At 36.9% G+C, this 21643-nt stretch overlaps 1 protein-coding gene across 12 annotated transcripts in view; it reads left to right on the forward strand.

The window, feature by feature from the left end:
* The window catches only part of AKAP13 (A-kinase anchoring protein 13), a 351990-nt gene that overhangs the window by 199258 nt on the left and 131089 nt on the right, over positions 1-21643 (forward strand). The window contains exon 1 of one of the 12 annotated variants that reach the window (XM_081292575.1): positions 12144-12887. The exons of the other annotated variants lie outside the window; for them this stretch is intronic. Within the exon in view, the coding sequence (XP_081148701.1) occupies positions 12807-12887 (81 nt within the window). The 5' untranslated portion in view covers positions 12144-12806. Of the gene's footprint in view, positions 1-12143; positions 12888-21643 lie in introns of those variants that run through there. 12 annotated transcript variants of the gene reach the window in all.

The raw sequence follows: 21643 nt of genomic DNA on the forward strand, positions 1-21643 counted from the left end.
AGTTTACCTATCTATTCTTAGCTCTGGTCTCTCAAAATTTGGAATGAGACATTTAATCCTGTGGTCCCTTACTAAGTGCCTTTCAACTAACTTCATTAGCACATAGGTTATTGGAACAGTTTTTTCCTAAACAACTTAGCCATACTTATAAAACCATTTCAGTTTTGAATTCTTAACTATAATTTCTCTTAATTAAGCTTTGTTCAAAATTCTGTAAATTGTTTTGTTTGGTTCATCTTTCTATTTGGAATTTGGATAATTGCCTTTGTAGTGAAATAGAGCAGACCCAAAGCTTTTTAGATTTATTAACATGGGACTTGGAGGCACAAAACCTTTAGAATTCAGACCTGGGAAAGCTGTACTTGTATGAAAGAATAATAACGATAAGCCAATTAAATAATGCTGTGCTCTTTAATATCACTAATGTTTATTATTATAACATCTTTGTAGGGGAAGGAGAAGAAAGATGAATAATAGTTTAATAGAGGAAAATTAAGAGGAACAGAGCAAATACCTTATTTGTCCTACTCAGTGCTGCACTGGGTGCTCAAGAGGTGACTCTGTAGTTCAACATGTTTTTTAATTCTCTTGGGTTACCTCATTTGCTAGATACATTGTCCTTGACATAGCACATAACCAGTCAATGCTGTATGGTCTTCTGAGCCATTAAATATACATACATATCCCATTATTTTTAGAGAAATTACCAAAATGTTTTCATGAAACTTGGTTTTGAATAATTGATCATTTGGGGCAGAGTATAACTAAAATTTCACTGTGAATGGTGTCTTTCTTTTTTGCAAGGTTTGTATTAAAAGCATTCATAGTAATACTAGAAAGGAATATCTACATATTTTGAAAGGCACTAGCATGTTAACCTATTATAATAATGAACAAATAAAAAGTATTCAGAGTAAGCAGAGAATTTCTTCCATTTACTGATTAATTTTGGATAGGATCATTTATTGATGAGTTCTATTATTAATGCCATTTGTTCATAGTGGCAGAGTAGATGACCTTAAATCTCTAATGTGTTTCTGTATCAGAAGTCCACACATTGTGTAGGTTTTTTAATAAAGGAGCTTGTGAATCTAGATTGCCTGCATCAGTATCAGTCTGCCACTAGGAATGGATTCTCTACCTGAAAGCTTGTCTTCAGACCCAGAGATGGATACAGTTCTCCTTTAACCACTGTTTCACATTCCTTGGCCTCATTTTCCTGAGTCAGCTATGGTTCAAAAGTATTAAATAGAAAATTGCAGAAATAAACAGTTCATAAATTTTAAATGTGTGTGTTGTATTGAACACCTAGGTAAGATCTCATGCCATCTTGCCTCATCCTACTCAAGACATAAACATCCCTTTGTCTGGTGCATCCATACTCTATATGCTACCTACCAAGTTATTCATTTAGTAACCGCCTTAGTCATCAGATCAACTGTGGTGATATTGCTGTGCTTGAGTTTGAGTGACACATATTTTATTTAATAATGGCCTCAAATTACAAGAGTGGTAGTGCCAAAGAGGCACTAGGGCATAAAACACGTAAGGGCGTTTTAACTCAGATACCATGGCGATGAGACAAGACATATAGGAACGGGAAAAAAAAAAAGTGCAATTAGGATTCCATACCATCTGTGGTTTCAGGCATCTACTAGGGATCTTGGGACATATGCCTCACAGATAAAGGGAGACTAAATATAATTTATTACTCATACAGGTACCATTTGTGTTGAATGCCAAAGAAATGGGTCATGGCTTATTCCATCAGGCTTGTGCAACAGGCACTTATTATTATGGATGGGTGAGTGCTAACATAATTCTAACTGAATCAAAGAAAGGACAGGCTAGTTTTTTGGACTGACGCGTTTGGTGGATGCATCATGGATGTGATAGCCCTTGAGGAGGTCTTAAAGATACAAAGTGTTTTGCATAGAAATGGAAGGGAGAGATGAGAAAAAGGACCAGAGCAGTCACTTCCTAGACTTTGTTCTCCGAGTTTGTTCACTTCTTTAAAGCCAGATGCTCTTTATTTCAATGGTTCACACTGGTAGCTCAGCCTTCTGGGTAGGGGTTATTTCAGGGACATTTAAGTTCAGTCAAAATTAGGCTCTAGGCAGTTGGCCAAGAAAAATCTATAAATATCTGTCTTTTCTTACTTCTTTCCCTTTGCCTCAGATGAAGAAGCTTCCCCCACACCCCTTTCCCTAAGGCTTATCTCTTCCTATGTTCTCAGTCCTATCCTGACTTTTAAGGAATTACCTCATTAAGCAGCATGGCATTCAGATGCCCAATATAGTAACTTCTTTAGTCTTAGTTCCTGGGGGCTGTCTTTAGTAATCAGAACTTTCCCTTCTCTTTGTTTTCCTGTCCCCTAGTACAAAATATATTCAGAGGAAACATGAGGGTCTAATTCAAATCAGAGTTTTGTTTTTTCAGTTCTGAATTGAAGTCAGAATTTACCATAATTACTTGGTTTTGTTTTATATGCACCCTTATAGGCTGACTTTTAAAAAAAAAACATTTTTAATAAGGTAAAAGTATAATGAATCCATAAAGCAAACATGACATAACAACTAATATGCTATAAACACTACATAAATACTTTACATATATTCATTCCTCATAACAACACTTTTCTTTTACTATTTACCTTTATTTTTTTATCCCCTGAGAATAAAAAAACTGAGGAGTAGAAAGGTTATGTAACTTCCTCAAGGCAATCTGGCTCCAGAGTTCATGCTCTGAACTGCTATCTTAGATTAATAGACTCATTAAGATGCTCAGTCACCCCTTCACTTTTTTTCATGTTTACTATACAACACATCTCTGAATATATGCTTTTAAATAATAGAGTATGTCCTTCTCTTTAAGCATATTTTGTGATAACCTTCCAGAACAAACTCTCACATTTTCATTTTAGGTGAAGAAGAAAGTTAACACTACACCTTTAAAAAAAAATGTTTTTCAGGATATTAAAGTATTCATTCTATTTGAATAAACTATTAAATACAGGCTACAAATAATACTCTGTTAAATGAGCAGAACCAAGTTTATTGCTTTGGGAATGAGCAAATGCCAGCCAAAACTAACCAATGGTGCTGAAAAGTGGGCTTTTTCAAGAAAGAGATTTCTCTTTTTCCCTTTGCTTTTTCTTTTAGATAAAGGAGCAAGTTTTACGTCTACTTTTTTTTTTAAAGCATGACTATACAGTGGTATGTGTTTGCCTGGAGGGATGAGGAAAGTCTTCCATGGGAAGCTGACTCATTATTTGGCTCATCTGACTGAATGACTATGCTGGAGCTATTCTTTTTGCCGGGAAGAGAAAAATACAAAGAATAAGTAATTTCCTAAAGTAGTACGTTTCATTTTATATATTGGATTCAAATTTTTCCTGAGGTTATGGTTATTTTGAGTAGTTTTCATGTCTAGCCAGGACTTTTATCCTTTTAATTCAGGAACTTTTCTCTTCTTTTAAAGACTATTCACCTTTTTAATTTATTTATTTGTTTGTTTAGGTGCTGGGGATTGAACCCAGGGAAGCTTAACCACTGAGACACATCCCCATCCATTTTTTATATTTTATTTTGAGACAGGGTCCCACTAAGTTGCTTAGGGACATGCTGAATTGCTGAGGCTGGCTTTGAATTTTGCGATCCTTCTACCTCAGCCTCCTGAGTCCCTAGGATTACAGGTTTGTGCCACCGTGCCCAGTTTAGAGTACTCATTTTTCATATATGTTAACACTGACATTGTTTTTTCTCTCTCTCATTGTTTAATAACTAAATTTGGTCAGCCATTGGGTGTGATTGTAGTAGTGAATGAAGATATAATCTGCTTGTGATCTGGCCTGTGGATGTCTTGTTTGGGGGACTCTGAAAGAAAAGTTAAACAAATGATCATTGCTTTTAAGGAGCTCATCTTAGCTACTTAGTTGGACCAACATGCAGCAGTGATAAAGAGTACAGTGATAAGAATACATAAAGTCAGTGCTTTAAAGTCTAAAGACCATAGTAGTTCAAAGGAGAGTTATAATGAGTGCTGATGTAGGTAGGGAGAGCTAAATTAGCAAAGTGGGATTTGAAAGGTTTCAGCTAAAGTAGACAAGGGAAGGAATTCCACAAACTGGAGTTGTTCTAAGACCAGGGGAATTAAAGTAGGAAGAGCCAATTCCTAATTATAGAACCTTAGAGACATGAATCATACTAGAAAATGAGATTTGATAAGGATCGTGAAGCAGTATAAAATTCAGAAAAGGGAGACTAGACTGGATAAAGCTAAAGATTTTTATATCTCCTTTCTGAATTACAGAACAATCCATAACAGTTCTGCTCAAGTGTCTTCACTAGCTCCCACTTGCCTCTGAATAGGGTATAAATTCTTCAGCAGGGCATCATGTGCTTCTGTAATCTAGCTGTTAATGTTTTTTCAGTCTAATGTCAGCAACTCTTATCCAAGTCCAATGCATGCAACTAGACATTTTGCTATTTCTCTGTCGTATCTGCATTCTTTAACCTCGGAACCTTCGCTCACATTCTTGATGTGTGCCTGCCTTCTCCCTACCATTTTCTCTTTTACTCCTTTTATGTTAATTTGGGTGCGGGGAGTACCAGAGATTGAACCTAGGGGTGCTTAACCACTGAACCACATCTCCAGTCCAGTTACTGAGGCTGGCTTTGAACTTGCCATCCAACTGCCTCAGCCTCCCAAGCTGCTGGAATTACAGGTGGGGCCCCCTGGCTAAATTATCATCTTAATGAGACTTCCTGATTACTTTAACCAGAGATCCTTTTTTGCTGAAATTCTGCATTTTAGCTGTACTCTCTATCCTTGATGTCCTGTATTTATATTTTGTGCATTTGTCCCGACCATGTTTCTGTTGAAGACCTAGAAATTTCTCATGCATTTTTGTATCTCATAACACCTTATGGAGCACCTTACCTACTGGAGACACTTAAATATTTGTTCAATTGATAAATAAATTCAGCTGATAATCATTAATTTGCTACTAATTGACCATTACTTGCTGGTGATGACAAAATCCAGTTAGGAAATTCTTGTCAGTAAATGTCACTATTGTTTCCCTTTACCTCATTGCCTTTATTTTATAGAATGAAGTTTATTATTTTCATAGACAGTCATATGGAAATGGAGTTTCCTGTTTGTTCTTTCCTTTTTTCATTTCATTGCCAAATCTCTCTCCTCTAGCAAGTCTCCTCATATTCCCAGCCAGGAGGTGCACCTCAAGGGTTTTCTTTTTCTTTTCTTTTTTTAAAGAGAGAGAGAATTTTTTTTAATATTTATTTTTAGTTTTCGGCGGACACAACATCTTTGTTGGTATGTGGTGCTGAGGATCGAACCCGGGCCACACGCTTGGCAGGCGAGCGCGCTACCGCTTGAGCCACATCCCCAGCCCACCTCAAGGGTTTTCTTTTGGTCTCTGTTGCAGGTTTCTTAAATAGAATCAGAGTATATGAAAGGACAGTCGTACATCTTGCATAGAGATCTCTTCATGCTAATGGTTCTTTTTCTCTGTTAATCTATATGCCTAATTTCTCGACCTTTCTTCTGAGTTCCAGCCTGTAACACTAATTCAATTACTGATCAGAATTCCACTGGTTATTTATGAGGTGCCTCAGATTCACTATGTCTAAAACTGAACTAATCTCATGGTGCCTACTTCTCCTTTTAGCTAGTTACCCAGGGCAGAAAACCTAGTCAGCCATGACACTTCTTTTTTTTCATCCTCTTACTCCTGTGCCTAATATCTTGATAAGGTTATTAAATGTCTTTGGACCCTCAATTGCTTTTCTAGATCTCTACTCTGATTACATGAATTCAAGCTACCAATCATCTATCATCCAATTTCCATAACAACTTTGTAATTGGTGTCTGTTTCTAGTTTGCAAATGTTTATACAAGCTATTTGGGTGGGAAAATAACAAAAGGACATGAATTCTTTTGAATTGGCTATTTGATAGTAAGGTTAACATGTTTAAGAAAATGAGCTGGGCACAATGGTGTATGCCTGTAACCCCAGTGATGAAGGCAGCAGCAGGAGGATTGCAAGGTCAGTGCCAGCCTCAGCAACTTAGGCCCTAAGCAAATTAGCAAGACCAAGTCTCAAAACAAAAAATACAAAAAAAGGGGGGCTGGGGATGTGGCTCAAGCGGTAGTGCGCTCGCCTCGCATGCGTGCTGCCCTGGTTCGATCCTCAGCACCACATACCAACAAAGATGTTGTGTCTGCCGAGAACTAAAAATAAATATTAAAAATTCTCTCTCTCTCTCTCCTCTCTCTCTCTAAAAAAAAAAAAAAAATACAAAAAAAGGGGTGGGGATATGTCTCAGTGATTAAAGCACCTCTGGCATTCCCCATGTACCCCCCCCCCCAAAAAAAAAAAAAAGGAAAGAAAGAAAGAAAATAGAGAGCATGTCCTTCTTACCACCAATGCCTAGGGGCAGGGAGGATGCTATTATTTATGGTTATTTTACTCAGAAGTTTGCACCTAACATTGTTTCATGAAGTTAGTAAGAACTCTACACATGAAATCTTGTGTTATTGCGCCTTTATGAAGAAAAAAATTAGAATAGCTTGTGTTCTTAATTTGTCAGTGTTAGGCTGTCTTATACAATGCTCTTGTGATTATACAAAAAGAAATGTTGCTATAAGATTAAAAAATAACAGCAAATATGGTTTATAGTTGATCAGATATGGCAGTCTTTGGAATCTGGTTTCGGGTAGAATGTATGACCACACAGAGAAGTGGTTATCCAACAGTATGCAACATACAAGTGTTTCATTTTCCTTTTTAATAGGATTATTAAGTTGAATAGGATAATACCATGAATCTAGTATGTATTAATTTCAGCAAGAAATTTTATTAATTTTGCCATATTGTATAGAAGATGAGGAAATGTGACTCAGGTTTTAGTTCTCTTTGTGTCTAATGGAACAGTACTTTTTCAGGACTGCTGAGAGATGGATTGCCATCCTTCTAGCAGAGGCTTTTAGTGACAATGTCTGGATTCCATTGTTAGGCTTGCTATTCAGGTTTATAGATGAAAAAATTTGAAGGAACAACATTTGTTTCAATGATAGAATGTAGATTCAAGATAGTCTTTTTAGGATAAAAAGAGAGGATATAAAGGATATAAAGGGAATTTTGCAATAAGATCATAAGATTATCGTATGGTGGGGATCTACTTTAAAATAAGTCAAACTGAAAAAAAGATAAAGTAAGCTTATTTCATAATAAGCTTATTCTTCTAGTGATGAGATACTTATGTTAAAACCAGTTTGATCTTAATCATTCGGTTTAAGCCATTCCAGAGGATTTTGTCTTGACTTCTGTATTATAGGAAGGGCAATCAGTAAACAGTGCTCCATCAAGTATCCCCTTGCCAGAGGTTAGAACAGCTATGGGCATCTTGATCCAAAAGATTAGCTTTGAGGAGGGTGATGAGTCATGGTGAGTTTCTTCAAATATTTGAACTGCTGCCATAAGAAATAACTAATGTTTGTCTCAAAGAAAAACTAGAATCAGTATACCCATTCATTCTATGGAACACCTGGATGACAATGGTCATCATCCAGAGATCTTTTAGTCTCTGTTTTGGTTGTGTTCATTATGATTTTTTGAGATATTACTATAGTGAGAAACTACTAAATATTGATAAAGAAGTTGTCTGTTTAATGCAATGACATGCTTTCTACAATGAAGAATCATTTGTCTTTTTAATTTTCAAAATAACATCTTCTCCTGTCCTTTGGCATTTATGTAAAATCAAATACAGGAATACTGATGATGAGTAAAGGACTCTAAGTTTTGTTTCTCTAAATTTTATCATAGGCTTTCTTCATTTTAATTTTATTTTTAATTTGGGGCATTTCTCAAGTGGCTAAATACGATGAGTAGTTGAAAGCAATATTTACAGAACCAAATTTCATGCAAATTTATTAGTTTTGTGACCTTGTACAGCTGATGTAAACTTTGGGTGCTGCTTTTTCTCATTTATGAAGTATAATAGCTCTTGTTTCATTGTTGTTCTTGGTGGTGATGGTGGTAGTAGTGGTGGTGGTTGAGACCCAATCTCAGGATCTTTGCTACATTGCCCAGGCTGGCATTAAACTTCTGACTCAAGTGATTCCCCTGCTTCAGCCTCCCAAGTAGCTGAGACTACAGGTGCATGCCACCATACCTTCCCACTTTATAGCTCTTTATGAGGAATAAATAAATTTGTCAGAAATGCTGGATGACTATTTTTAAGTTAATGAGATCATAGGATAACAAAAATTATTAACTGTGGTTAAAGCCTTTCCTTCCCATTTCATGTGAAGAGTGGAGGTGGAAGACATGCAAGAAGAATGGTTTCTACACCATGTCTGCTTGAAGTTTTGAGAGAATGTCTCAATTCCTTTTTCTTTGAATCTACCCACATCCTTGTGAGCTATATGACAAGTGATAAAAGATTTCCTAGTATCAGGCTGACAATATATAATTTTAAAGCAACAAGGAACTTTTGATAGGACCCAGCACTGAACCCCTCTCATTTTTTCATTCTGGAAATCTAGGTCTACAGAGTCAATCTACTATATTCTCAGTTACTCGGAGAGTTAGTGAACTCTCCCTAAGATAAATCTCAGGAAGATAAAGACCCTTGATTTCCACTTCAGTATCTTTTATTCCTTGAAGAGACTAAATCAATTATTGCTCTTTAAACTAGTCCCCAATCACATGCTGCTATTCCTTTGTTCATTTTGGGGTTTTAGGAAAAATAATTCCTTACACCAACCCCTTACCAGCCTGTGGTGTTCTGTCTGGGTCTTCAGCATGTCCACTAGGTGGTGTCCTAACTCAGAAGCTTTGTTGTGGGAGTTGAGGACTTCTGTGCCCTAACTAGAACTAAGGGATCCACACAGTGTTGACCCATTACAAACGCTGAACGATTTGAGTAAGGTATTATTAGATCTTGTAGTTAAATAAATATAAAATTGAATTAATGACCATAAATGCTCTAGTTACAGTAAGATGTATAAAATACTTTTATACTTTGTTTCCAGGAATGTTTAAGAATGTACGTTAAGCTGGGCACAGTGGTGCACACCTGTAATCCCAGTAGCCCAGGAGGCTGAGGCAGGAGGATCAAGAGTTCAAAGTAGGCCTCCAAAACACCGAGGTGCTAAGCAACTCAATGAGACACTGTCTCTAAATACAATATAAAAATAGGGATGGGATGTGGTTCAGTAGTCAAGTGCCCCAAGTTTAATCTCCGGTACCCCACAAATCCTGCAAAAAAAAAAAAAAAAAGAATGTATGTTGAGACTGTGGTGTGAGACAGTCTAGTTGCTTCTTGAACTTGGTACTACCCTTGTTGTGGAGGGAAGGTGGGATAGTAAGCAGAGAGAAGGGAGATAGAATTAATATTGTAAATAACTACTATTATATTACAAGTTCCAAAAATTAAAGGAAAGAGGAAATATACACAAAACCTCCTTTAAGTTTGTAACTCTTAGCTCTGGTTTAGATATGAAATGATTGGTTGCTGTGTTTTAAAATCCTAACGGAATAACTGTTCAGTGGTTCCAGATGTTTTTCATGAAAACTTGGAATTGTCACATCAGCAGCAAAAGCACAGAATCTGTCTTCTGTTGGAGAATGCCAAGCCGATCCAGAGGGAAAGCAAAACAGACACCCCTGACTGCCCCTTTAGCAATTTTTCCCCACCCAGAGCATTTGTTCTCAAGAAGGAACAAAATATATAGGAACAATGTTTATGTGTTCAGAAAAGGTAGAAAATCTAGATTTCTAGCCTATTTCACAAAGCCTGCAGCTAGTCAGAAGTAAAAAAAAAAAAAAGGTTAGGCTATATGTCTCAAATAGTAATGAGGGCTATTTCAGAAAAATTTGAAACAAGTTTCTCTTAGTTACATAAAGTTTCTCTTAGTTTCATAAACTTCCTGAGGACAGAAACCTTGTTGTATGTTTCTTTTGTTTGCCTCTACCACAAGGAACAAAATATCTGTTAAGTTGATAGATTGTCTACTTTAAGTCATTAGTTAGGCTTGGGATAGGAAGGCTTACTGGTGATTAAAGTATCTCTGATCCCTAGAGAGATGCCTGGGAACCTTGGAAACAGGAAACATTTGATTCTCATTAAAACAGAAGGGAGTGGCCGCAAGGAGCAAACCATATTGAGAACAGAGGGGAGGCAGCTTTGTTTCGTATTGGGAGAAGAGAGAGTTCTAAATTACAGCTTGGTGAAAGTTGTTACAGAAAACATAATAAATGATTAGTTTTTTTATACACTAAAGCCCACAAAATCTTTCAATCTGTGCCCTCAACCACATAGTTTGAAAGTATTTGTAAATCCCTGGCCAGATTCCCACACTTTTAGTAAACCTGAGCCAGAATTTTACTTACAACTTTTTAATCTCTCTAATTGTCTTGTTTCTACTGCTTTGTAACATCATCTCTACTGAAAAGCAACATCTGTTTCATTGTACATGTTGATAACATTATAGACAGTGCTCACTAGGGGCCCTGGAAAAAGTGGGTGTTGTCCATCTTCATGCCTGCCATGTGCTAGGGAAGGATTGGAGAGAGAAAAGGCTTGGAATTTGGATATAGCTGAAACTTGTGTGTGTGTGAACAGATTCAAAAATATCCTTGCATTCTTAGCTGGGGTTTTCTTATTTCTCTCATTTAAGCTGGTTAGTGATTTAAAGGCCTGGCCTAAGGACACGATGACTTACCAGACCTTCTGTACGTCTTTTATAGTTCCTGACAGACCTTTTCCAACTTCACAGTATTGACAGACATTGAGATGTTAAATCTCTTTTCTTCCTTTCTGTCATGGTATTTGAGGCCCTGTGTCCACTCTTTCCAAGTATAAGGACTGCTCTGACCAACTCAAAGAAAAATTGCTCCTCCTGGGAAAAGAAAAAATCTTCCTTTTTCTGGATTTTACTCCCCGCTCCGCCCCCCCCCCTTCCTTTTCTTTCTCCACTCTTTTTAGTTTTTTATTTTGTTTTTCTTCATTCAGGTCCTTTTCCACCTTTTCTCTCCTAACTCATTTATAATCCAGTCCAAGTAAGAGAATGTCTGAAGTAAGTACATTCTAGAATAGGTCTGCCCCTAAGGATGTTGGATTAGGCCAACACCTAGAAAGTTCTGGAACAGCAGGAAAACAGGCAAAGAAGTAACAGCCATGAACAAAGCCCAGTTAATATGAATGAGAGCACTAGTGAGGAAGTCCCAGACAGGTGACTTTTCTTGGTCACAAAAATATTAAGACAGACATAACCATTCATTCCATTCCTTTTCTCTTTAATTTACTTTTAAGCCCCTCTGTCATTCATCCCCTGACACACCCATCCAAAGCTTAACTCTTTTTTTTTTTTAAACCCATAAAGGGATTGAACCCATGGTGCTTTACCACTGAGCTACATTGCCAACCCATTTTATTCTGAGACAGAGTCTCACTGAATTGCTGAAGCTGGCCTCAAACTCGGGATCCTCCTGTGTCCGCCTCAAAGCTTAACTCTATGATTTTTAAACCTTACCAGATATTTTATAGCCACTTCTGGATCCTGGGTACATAACTCTGAAATATTTGGCTAACATTTTTCTCATATTAAATCATTGCTTTGCATTTGGCAGGGACATGCAGTGTATACTTTGGGTAGTTTGAATTTTCTGTACTTCAAGGAATAGATAAGTCTGTTGTATAGGCTTGTGGTGTTTAGGATGACAGCCCTCCTTCCTTTATTAGCATACTAACCCTGACATCAAAGAACTCTAGTCCAATCTTGCAGTGCCTGACAGCCATTTTCATAGGAGATGGTGTGAGGAGGAGGAGCAGGAGGAAGTGGATTGGAAAAAGGAGCTTTGTTTTTCTCTTCTTCGTCTGTGGATGAATCATGTTCCCACCACTGCAATTAGATTTTCAAACCTCCAAGGCTGTGAGTGCAGAGCTGAAAGGGCAAGTAGTGACGTTCTTGAGAGAGAAGTAAAAAAAGAGGGGAGGAGACTGGCAGGGAAGGGCTGGCGCAGGAGGGAGGAAGAAGGGAGGGGAGGGGAGTACAGCAGGAGGAGCCTTTTTCTTTTTTCCCTTCTGCTGTGCTGTCCTCAGTTATTTTCAACTTAAAGGAAAAGCAAAACTCTACTACTGCTTTTGTGAACAAGGACAAACTCCAAAGATTTGGAAACATCTACTTTGAAGAGCATCTCTAGCTTCCCACCCCCATAAGGAAAATTTTTTTTTTCTCATCTATGTTGTTTTAAGGAAGAACAATTTAATGAATTTTCTCAAGTCATCCCTTTGAAATAGAGTCCCTTTTCTTTTTCTCTCTTTGGCAAAATACGTACTGGATTTTTATTTCCTGCTTTTGGTTTTTTCCCCCACATGTGTCAGCCGTTATGCTCAGCCAGTTTATTCTCAATTTTTCTACTGGACTTATGCCCCATGATGGAAAGGGTGTGTGCTTCTCTTTCAATCAAGACCTGAACGATTGGGATCTTGAGGCATTTGTTGCTTATATCATGAACTATAAATTGATCATCTCAGAGCTCTGAGTTTGCCAGAAAGTTCTTACTCATTTCAAAGAATTGGATTCTGCTTGGCTTTCTTTTTTTTTTTTAATCCATCTTTGACCCTTTGAGGATATTCTGTATAGAGTTGAAATCTCCCATCCACCTTAAGAAATTTGGAGCTTTGGACTTGTGTGAGCATACGGGTCCCCCAGTTAACGGTGGATATACTTTCCTGCTTTCCTGTATTTTGCTCTTCTGCATCTGAGTAAAAATGTATGAGCGGCACAAGAGGCGTTACAGCCTGTGTGACATCTCCAAAGTGGACAGGACTGTAGATGTGGTGTTGCTGAAGGTAAGCGGGGCAATACCTCATGCATTATGAAACTTTCCAGGCTATTTTCTCTGTGTCCAGTAGTAGTATCTCTGGACTTCCACATTGGTAAGAATGCTGAGAAAGCCTGTGCCAACAGGGAAAGGTAGGGGGATGAGTTTGAGATTCTTAAAGGAGTGTCTGAACAGAAACAGGGTGTTCACAAATTATCATCAAAACACTTTAGAAATGTAATTTTTACTTTAAAATGGATTGCTATGTTCAGGAGAACCTCATACTTTCAAAAATCACTGAGTGAGAAATTTACCCCTCTGAGTTGCTCTTTCCTGGGGTGTGTCTTTCCTTCTGTCTCTGTCATTCCTGCCTGTCTGAGTCTCTTTCTCTGTCATTCTCGCTCACCCTGCCTCCATCTCTTGGTCTCTTTGTCTTTTTGTTGTTTGTCCAAGTCTTTTCTGTCGTGTTCTCATTTCTTCAGAGAAAAGATAAACAAATTTATTTGTTTGTTTGTTTGTTTTTTCCAGAAGTGTCTCCAGTTGGCCTATTTATTAAAACAGCAAAGCTGCCTTTCTGGCTTGATTTGACTGTTTCTTACATGTGGCTTTCAACTCTGTTGATAGGTGTATTTGTTTGCCTTCTCAGCATTAGTTATGTGAGGTCTTAGCAGCAGAGGGTTAGAGACTCTGGATAGCTAATTGCTCACAGAAGGTATCCTTGAATCTAAAATTAGTAAGGACTCCTCTAACTGGTAAAATGAGAGTCTGGGAATATTGGACAACTCAAGGAGCACTTTTTGGAAGTTTAGTGGTTTTCTGGCAAAGGCAGGGGAAATTGGAAGCCAACCAAGAGCTGGCAGATGCCAAAAGGACCTCAGTATCTGAACTTGTGAGACTGTGGATGAGAGGGAGTGATTTTTGACCAAGTTTTGAGGGTAAGGAATGGATTTAGAAAGGTAGACACAAAAACCAGTGAAGTATCTTGTTGGGAGAGGAGGTGTGATTTGTGGTGGAGTGTTGTCATTGTCCTTCCATAATCACTCTCTGGTGGTGGGGTGGTGGGGTGGTGGTTTGACTTGTGAAACATAGGCTTGACAGCTCTTGTTTAACTTGTTTTGAATTTGTTACAAGATACTGTTTTAGTTCTTCTGGTAGATCACATGTTTTAAAAGTTTTGTCCTTGTGTATGTATTTAAGAGAGTCTAATTATTAGGATCTTTCTTTGCATGATGCTTTATGATCTTATTGGGGCAGGAAGGAAAGAAAGAAAAATCTTTTTCTGTGGGTCTCAAGGTAATTGTATATTCAAAATAGTGCTAAAGTATGTAATATTCTAGTCTAGCTGGGAGTCTCAGCCTTTATGAGTGGAACTGAATCAATATAAGCTCATTGGCCTCACAAAGGCTATTTTACATTTTAATGAAGTTATTTCATATACATTTTTTCAAGTGGGACTTATTTGTCAGGCAGTGACTTTTATCCCATTTTCACGTGAAGAACTTGAGGGTTCTTTTGAGCTACAGTGAGGAATATGAAGAACTTGAGTATCAAAGAGATTCTTTTTCAAGGCTGCAGCTTATAAATGTTTGTACTCTTTTATTTGTGCCATATTGCATTACATATTTAAAGATTCTCAGTAGAGAAAATTGCACTTCAAAGAAAGTAGTCATTCTATTTATTTATGTATTTTTATTTTTTATTTTTTTTGTGGTGCTGGGTTTTGAACTGAGGGCTTTGTGCATGTGAGGCAAGCATTCGACCAACTGAGATATATCCCCAGCCCCTCATTCTTTTTTTTTTTTTTTTTAAGAAAAGTCATTTATTACAAATTTATAAACACTAGGAGTTCTGAAAGTATCTTGCTTCCAGTTTAAAATGGAATAAAGACTTTTGGTGTTAGTTGCTTTGTTTGATAAGACACATCACCGAGAGCTATATATTTTAAACATATGTTAAGTACCTATTCCATGGTAGACTCAATGCCAAATCCATGGGGCACATTATTTATTTTCTTACTACTAACAGACCAAAAAAAATTAAATAAGTACAAACCATTGTAAGTGATTTGACAGAAGTTAGTAGGGTGCTGCGTTGGGACAAATGGGAAGAATTAGATAGAATAGTCTTTAGCTAGAGGGTCTTCTTTTTAAGGTGCTGACATTTAAAAAGCTGATCTCCAGAGGATGAAAAAACACCCACTATCTCAAGGGAAGATATTCTAGAAAGAACCAATAGCAAATAGACTTGCTAAGAAAGGAAGGAACCCGCAGGGCCATCATAATGGATGGGAGCATACTGAGCAGCAGCAAGTAGTGAATGGTGTGAGAAGAGCTGCAGGTGGACCTGGAAGAGCAGGGCCCTCACAGCCATGGTGAAGATACTGTACTTTTCAGTTTGTTTTTTAAAAAAAATTGTTCTGGCAGTCTGGAAATCAGTATCACATGGTTTTGTGGTCTGAAAGGGGAAGAAGGGAATGGATATGAGACATAGACATTGAATGTTTACATTTCTTATATTTGTCTCATTTTACATACACAAATCATATTTCTATAGCCAGTAATTTTCCTAGAATTTCACACTTATTATAGAATTAGTGATGGCATATAACTCCAGATAAGGCTTTTTCAAAGTCCATGCTTTTTATCATAGACTTTTTTTTTTTAATATTGAAAGAACCCTTCAAAGTTTTACCTTGATCACTTCTCTCCCATTGTGGGAATTCCTTTTGTGACACTTTTTAGACAACATGATAACATTTAAGTTCATTTTGTCACATTTAGCAGGTTTTCCCCATAATTAATTTATTTCTTCCTTGTCATTCATTAGTGTTCTCCAGTTATTTTACAAAATCATTTTGAATTTTTCTATCTTCTGTCAGTGTTCAAAAAATAAGTGTGTTGGATGTGATTCTGCAATCTGTACAATAAGAAAAATGAGAAATTATACGCCAGTTGATTCAAATGTATGAATTGGCAAGATTATTGTAATGTCGTGTGTAGCTAATATAAATAAATAAATAGGGGAAAAAAGTACAGATAAAAAAAAATAAGTGCGTTGGGAGCATGTACCAGTTAAATTTATAAGTGATCATGTGCATGTTTTCACTCCACTCCTATGTGTAGAAGTTTCGTTTTTTTGTACTAAGGATTTTTCATTTTTCATCTATTCATTAATATATTTAAGCACTCAGAACATCTCTTAATTCATATTAAAAGCTCAACAAATATTTGTTGATTCAGTACATTAATATTTTAAAGTTTAAAGTATGGATTCATGAGCCTCATGTTATATAAATTGTGTTTAATGTGCTGATAACTTTAATATATGAACACAGATAAAATATGCCAAGAATCACAAGGTTTGGATTGTGAGCCTTTCACTTTGGTATTTCATATTTGCAACTCTAATCCCTCCCATTGACATCCTAATAATTCACTGTAAATTAGCTTCAGAATCCTCATTCTTGGTTTTATACTGGTACTTTCTTTGGCTTACTCTGTATTCTGATCTGCTTCCTTTGTCAGCTCTGTGTAGTTAGTCTCATTGAAGGTCTTTTGTCTCCAGAGTTTCTCCTGAGATTTCCCTGAAGCTGGGTGCATTGGTCTTTATGTGCACATGAGTTAGCTCTTGAATCATCATTGGCCATCAACATTGCCAAAGTCTTAGCTCCTTTCCAGAAATTTTTATACGTAAAAAAACTTCAGTGGGTACTATTCTGTCATCACCCACCACTTTGTTCCTTAGTCTACTTAACACATTTCCTCTTCCTTGTATATGACAACACCTTGATTCCCCTTTCCGGATGCATATTTAGCTTTGGGTTCTATAAGTGGTTAATAACTATAAATCATAGACTGAAAAGGAATATGGAAGAATTTTAATTGTTGGCAGGAACCCGGGTTTAGTACCAACCAATATGCCCAGTTTTCCCAACATCCTTCAAAAAGCTAGAACTGACTTCACATGTCGGTGAGTGTTGAGAACTTTGCATAGCTAAACTTCAGCTCATGATGAGCATTCCTAGAGGACATCAAGAATCAGAAACTTCCTGCAAAACTAACATACTGAAAGGAAGGAGGTCAGCAATGCATGACTAAATTTGTTACTGTAGAATTTACAGCGATGTTAGCCAGGCCTTCTTCTATTTTCCTAATTTCCTAACTTTTGTTACCTAGAAAAAACTGACTACTAATAGTAACATAATTCTTGATGTTATTGATAATTTATCCACAGCATATTTTGTGACTAGTAAATCAGAGTGTTAGCTGAGTGGTTAAAAGATTTGCAATGGTGTTGTATATATCAAATGAATATATTTACAAAGGAACATAATCCCCTACACATTGTGGTGCTTGGGCAGGCAACACCAACCTCATTAGTGAAAGCTCGGAAGAAATAGTTTGTTTCTAATTTCATTTCCCGGAGAAATGTACATTCTTTAATAAAAATTGGCCTCTACTTTGCAGCAAAACAAAAAGACATAAGGGGGCTAAGGATTGAAGACAATCACACCATCTACTTGATTGTAGTCTGATTCCCCTGAAGAGACTTTGACTCAAGTATTGGCTTCTATGTCCGGATGGTGGTGGGTTTTTACTTCCGTTTTGTTCAGCCTTGTAACTTTGCCTGGATCTCTTGAGATAGTTGGAGAGGAAATAGGTACCTGTGGTGGCTGGGAAGGCTGGGTGTAACCATGAGCTGTATTATTAGGATGTTCAGAGATAAACAGTAGCAGAACCACTGCCAAAAACAAAAGACATTTTCCTCTTCTGAAAATGCGTATTGCTCTATTTTCAGACTGTTGGGAACACATTGTGGGTGTAGTTTAGGTCATTACAAGAGGTCCGTAGACTTCATGGCAGGAATGAAAAAATTATCCAGATAGGTATGGCATTTTTTCTGAAGTTACTTTTATCATCTCATGTTCTTTACACACTGTTATCACCAGAACTTTGGATGTTCTGCTTGTCAGGGCAGTTCTGTGGGCAAAGAAAAAACAGTGACTTAGATTATTTTTTTAGCTAAAGAATCATAACTGTGATCGAGGCCAAAAATGTGTTTTTCTAACCTCTGTCTTCAAAAGATATAGATAACAATATTTAAAATTTGTTTTCTACATTTTCAGCTACTTTAACTATTCCCCTATCCTTCTCTTTCAGTCAGTGGCCAATCTCATATTTTATTCATAGCTCAGTGATTCCATAAGGGCAAAATTTGGAGTCAGGGGCACTCATCATCATCATATAACCTTCATTTTTTTCTCTTAAAAATCTAATTGCTAACAGTGCCAATACTGATGTTTCTTCCTTTTGTGTCTCCTAATTCTGATAGAATCTTTTGCCAAGCCTAGTCTCACACAGAATTGGATAAAAAGAGAGTTGATAGTACAAGGACCAGCTTATCCATTAGTGTAAGAACCTCAATCTTAGAGGTCACATATTGGGAAAGAGCCTGACATGAGAATAAGCATCATAAAATAAAAAGATAGTTGGTAGATTTTAATTTCCTATACTAATAAGTTTCAAATGCATTACCCTGCTCGTGTCCTGGCATTGTATCTGGCCTACTGGGAAACCCTCTAAAAATGTTTCTAAGAGAGCAACATGGTGTGGCCTTTAAGTTGCCTTGGTTGTGTGAGTGAAAATAAAGCTGTAGAGTTATTGATGAATAGAATGGAGAGTAGGACAAATTTATCTGCCACATCAGTGATTCTAAAATAGGGAAGGAAGAGAAGGAGATGTTTTGTAATCCAATTTATCTCTTTTAAGCATCTTACTTATATAGTAATCGCAATATTCTTCACACATGAATATGATATGCTTGGTATTGCTGTTGTACAGGATGTGGCTGAAAATGCTGATACATGTTTTGACATTCTTTCCACACTTAGTACAATATGGAGTTTGTCCTCTGGTTAATGGCATTGACCATGATTGGTAGCATCTGGCTCAGATTACTGGCTCTGACTCTGGCTTTGTGGGCTTCCTGACTGGTTTACTTTCCACAAATTTGTATATTTCTCAGTGCTGCACACTCTTTTTAAAGTCATGAATATATATATATATATGATAAAATTTGCCATTTTTAGGAATACAGTTCAGCAGTGTTAAGTATATTCACACTGTTGTATAACCATCACCATCAGACATCTTCAAAACTTTCACACCTTCCTAAATTAAAACTCTGTAACTGTAAACAATAACTCCCCATTCCTCCTGCCCTCTAGTCCCTGGTAACCACCAGTCTATATTCTGTTTCTGATTTTGACTACTCTAGGTAGCTCATGTAATTAGAATTGTACAATATTTGTCCTTTTGTAACTGTCTCATTTCACTCAGCACAATGTCTTCAGAGTTCACCCACACTGTAACCTTTTTAAGGCTAAATGTTCTTTTTAAAGTACATACCACATTTTGTTTGTCCATATATCTGTCAGTAGACATTGGACCATTTTAATTGTTTGGCTAATGCAAATAGTGCCACTATAATAAGCATTGGATACCAATTCCCGTTTGAGTCCCTGCTTTCAGTTCTTTGGGCTGTACTCCCAGAAGTAGAGAATTGCTAAGTCATAAAGAAATTGTGTATTCCCAAGTTTTTGAAGAACTGCCACACCATTTTCCATAGTGAATGCACCATTACATATTCCTACTAGTAACACACAAGGGTTCCATTTTCTGTACATCCTCACTAACACTTTTTATTTTCACTCTGTAATTTTTTTAATACTAGTATAATGGGTATGAAGTGATATCTCATTGTGGTTTCTATTTGCATTTCCTTAATGCATACTTTTGTGCCACTTATGTATCTAAGAAGCCAGCAAATACAAGACTTCTAAGCTACTTCCCTGCAAATAGGTATTATCAAACATGATTGCCACCGTGTGTGTGTATTCTCGGAGCTCTGTCTTGGCACACTCTTTTCACCTATTCACTCAACAACAAGTGAAACTATATCCAACCTTTCTTCTCTCAAGCCTCCTTAAAGTTTTTTAACCTTTTGCAAGACAGGTTGGCATCTCAAACTTAGTCAAATAGAGTGTACTGTTGTCGTCTTCCCCTCTGGATTTCCTTTATCTATTAATTGTGGACCTTTGATCCCACATTATCTCTTACATTGACGGATTCTGCCGTTTGTACTAGCTCTTTGATGTACATCTTTTTCTGTACACCAAAGTACATTTCCCCAGTTAAGTTGTACACTGCTTCTAGATTAGACTAGTTTAGGCTCCTCTTAACTGGTCTTTGTGTTCCTGATACTTTCTTACTCCCCAATATTCTATTTTTATCTCTACATTCTAGAATTATTTTCCAAGTACAACACTGATCCTTTCACTCTCTTCCTTATATGATTATTGGGTACCAATACCTTTGGTAGGGAATAAAACCTAACTTTATTGTAGCCATATCTCCTATTCTTTCCTTAGTTTAGACCTTTGGACACTATTGGGATTTTTGTGCTCCTGAAAAACATTTAAGCAAAGGTCCTTAATCTAGATTATAATCATGGGCACCAGAATCCCTGATTGTGACAAATGCATGTTCTTTTATAAGGGTTCCATGGCTTTCCTTAGATTCTTGATGGAATGAATCCATGATATAAAAAACTGTGAAGTCCAGCCCTAGAGTTTTGCTTTAACTGTTTTGCTCATACTTTTGTTCACATGGCTGGAATTTCCTGCATTGTCATCTTTCTCTTTCTCAATCACACTGCCTACTTTTAAGGCCTGCTTTTTTATGCTTCTACTTTTGTTGAGCTTTTCTCAAATCCCTGAAATTGTTTTTATGCTAGGAGTTTACTTACCTCTTTAGATTTCAGTTATTTCTGTATCTGTTGTCTTTCACACTCTAAACAGTATCTACCAAGCTACAGGCTACGGTTAGTAAAGGTATCTCACTGAGCCTGATAATTCATAGACTTATATGTTTATATATACATACATCTGTTATCCTGGGTTTTGGAGGCAATATAACATTTTACATTAAAAAGGGTTCTTCAGAGCAGGGCACAGTGGCACATGCCTATAATCCCATTCACTTGGCAGGCTGAGGCAAAAGGATCACAAGTTCAATCCCAGGTAATCACCCCCCCCACCCAACCTCCTGCAAAAAAAAAAAAAAGAGATGAAGAAGAAGAAGAAAGACTCTCCAGACTTCTAAACCCTGGAACCTTTGTGCAAATTGTAATGAAAATCATATTTATTCATCTTACCTATTGCCATACTTCTCACATCATTGCAATACACAGTTTCTTACCTAAATGGGTTTTCCAAGAATGCTGGCTGGCTAGCTCTGTGGGTGTACTAATTTGTAGCTGATATCTTTAAGAAAGAAGCCACCTTTTTTTTTTTTTTTTTTTTTTTAAGAAGAATGTATTTTTTGGGCTGGGGTTGTAGCTCAGCAGCAGAGTACTTGCCTTGTACATGTGAGGCCCTGGGTTTGAGCCTTAGCACCATAAATAAATAAATAAATAAAGGTATTATGTCCACCTACGATTTAAAGGGGGAGCAGGCTGTGGTTGTGGCTCAGTGTAGAGCGCATGCCTAGCATGTGTGAGACACTGGGTTTGATTCTCAGCACCACATATAAATAAATGACTAAAATAAAGTTCCGTCAACATCTAAAAAATTGGGTCATGTGGTGGTTCCTTGCCTAATCTTTTAAGTAACCTCTATACTGATTTCTATAGTTGTATTAATTTATTTATTATTTCTCTCGCATTTTTTATTGGCATATTAGAGTTGTACATACTGATGTGATTTGTTGTTACATGTTTGTATAT

Source organism: Spermophilus citellus (assembly GCF_964194105.1).
Source record: "Spermophilus citellus genome assembly, chromosome: 4".
In the NCBI taxonomy this organism is placed as follows: Eukaryota; Metazoa; Chordata; class Mammalia; order Rodentia; family Sciuridae; genus Spermophilus; species Spermophilus citellus.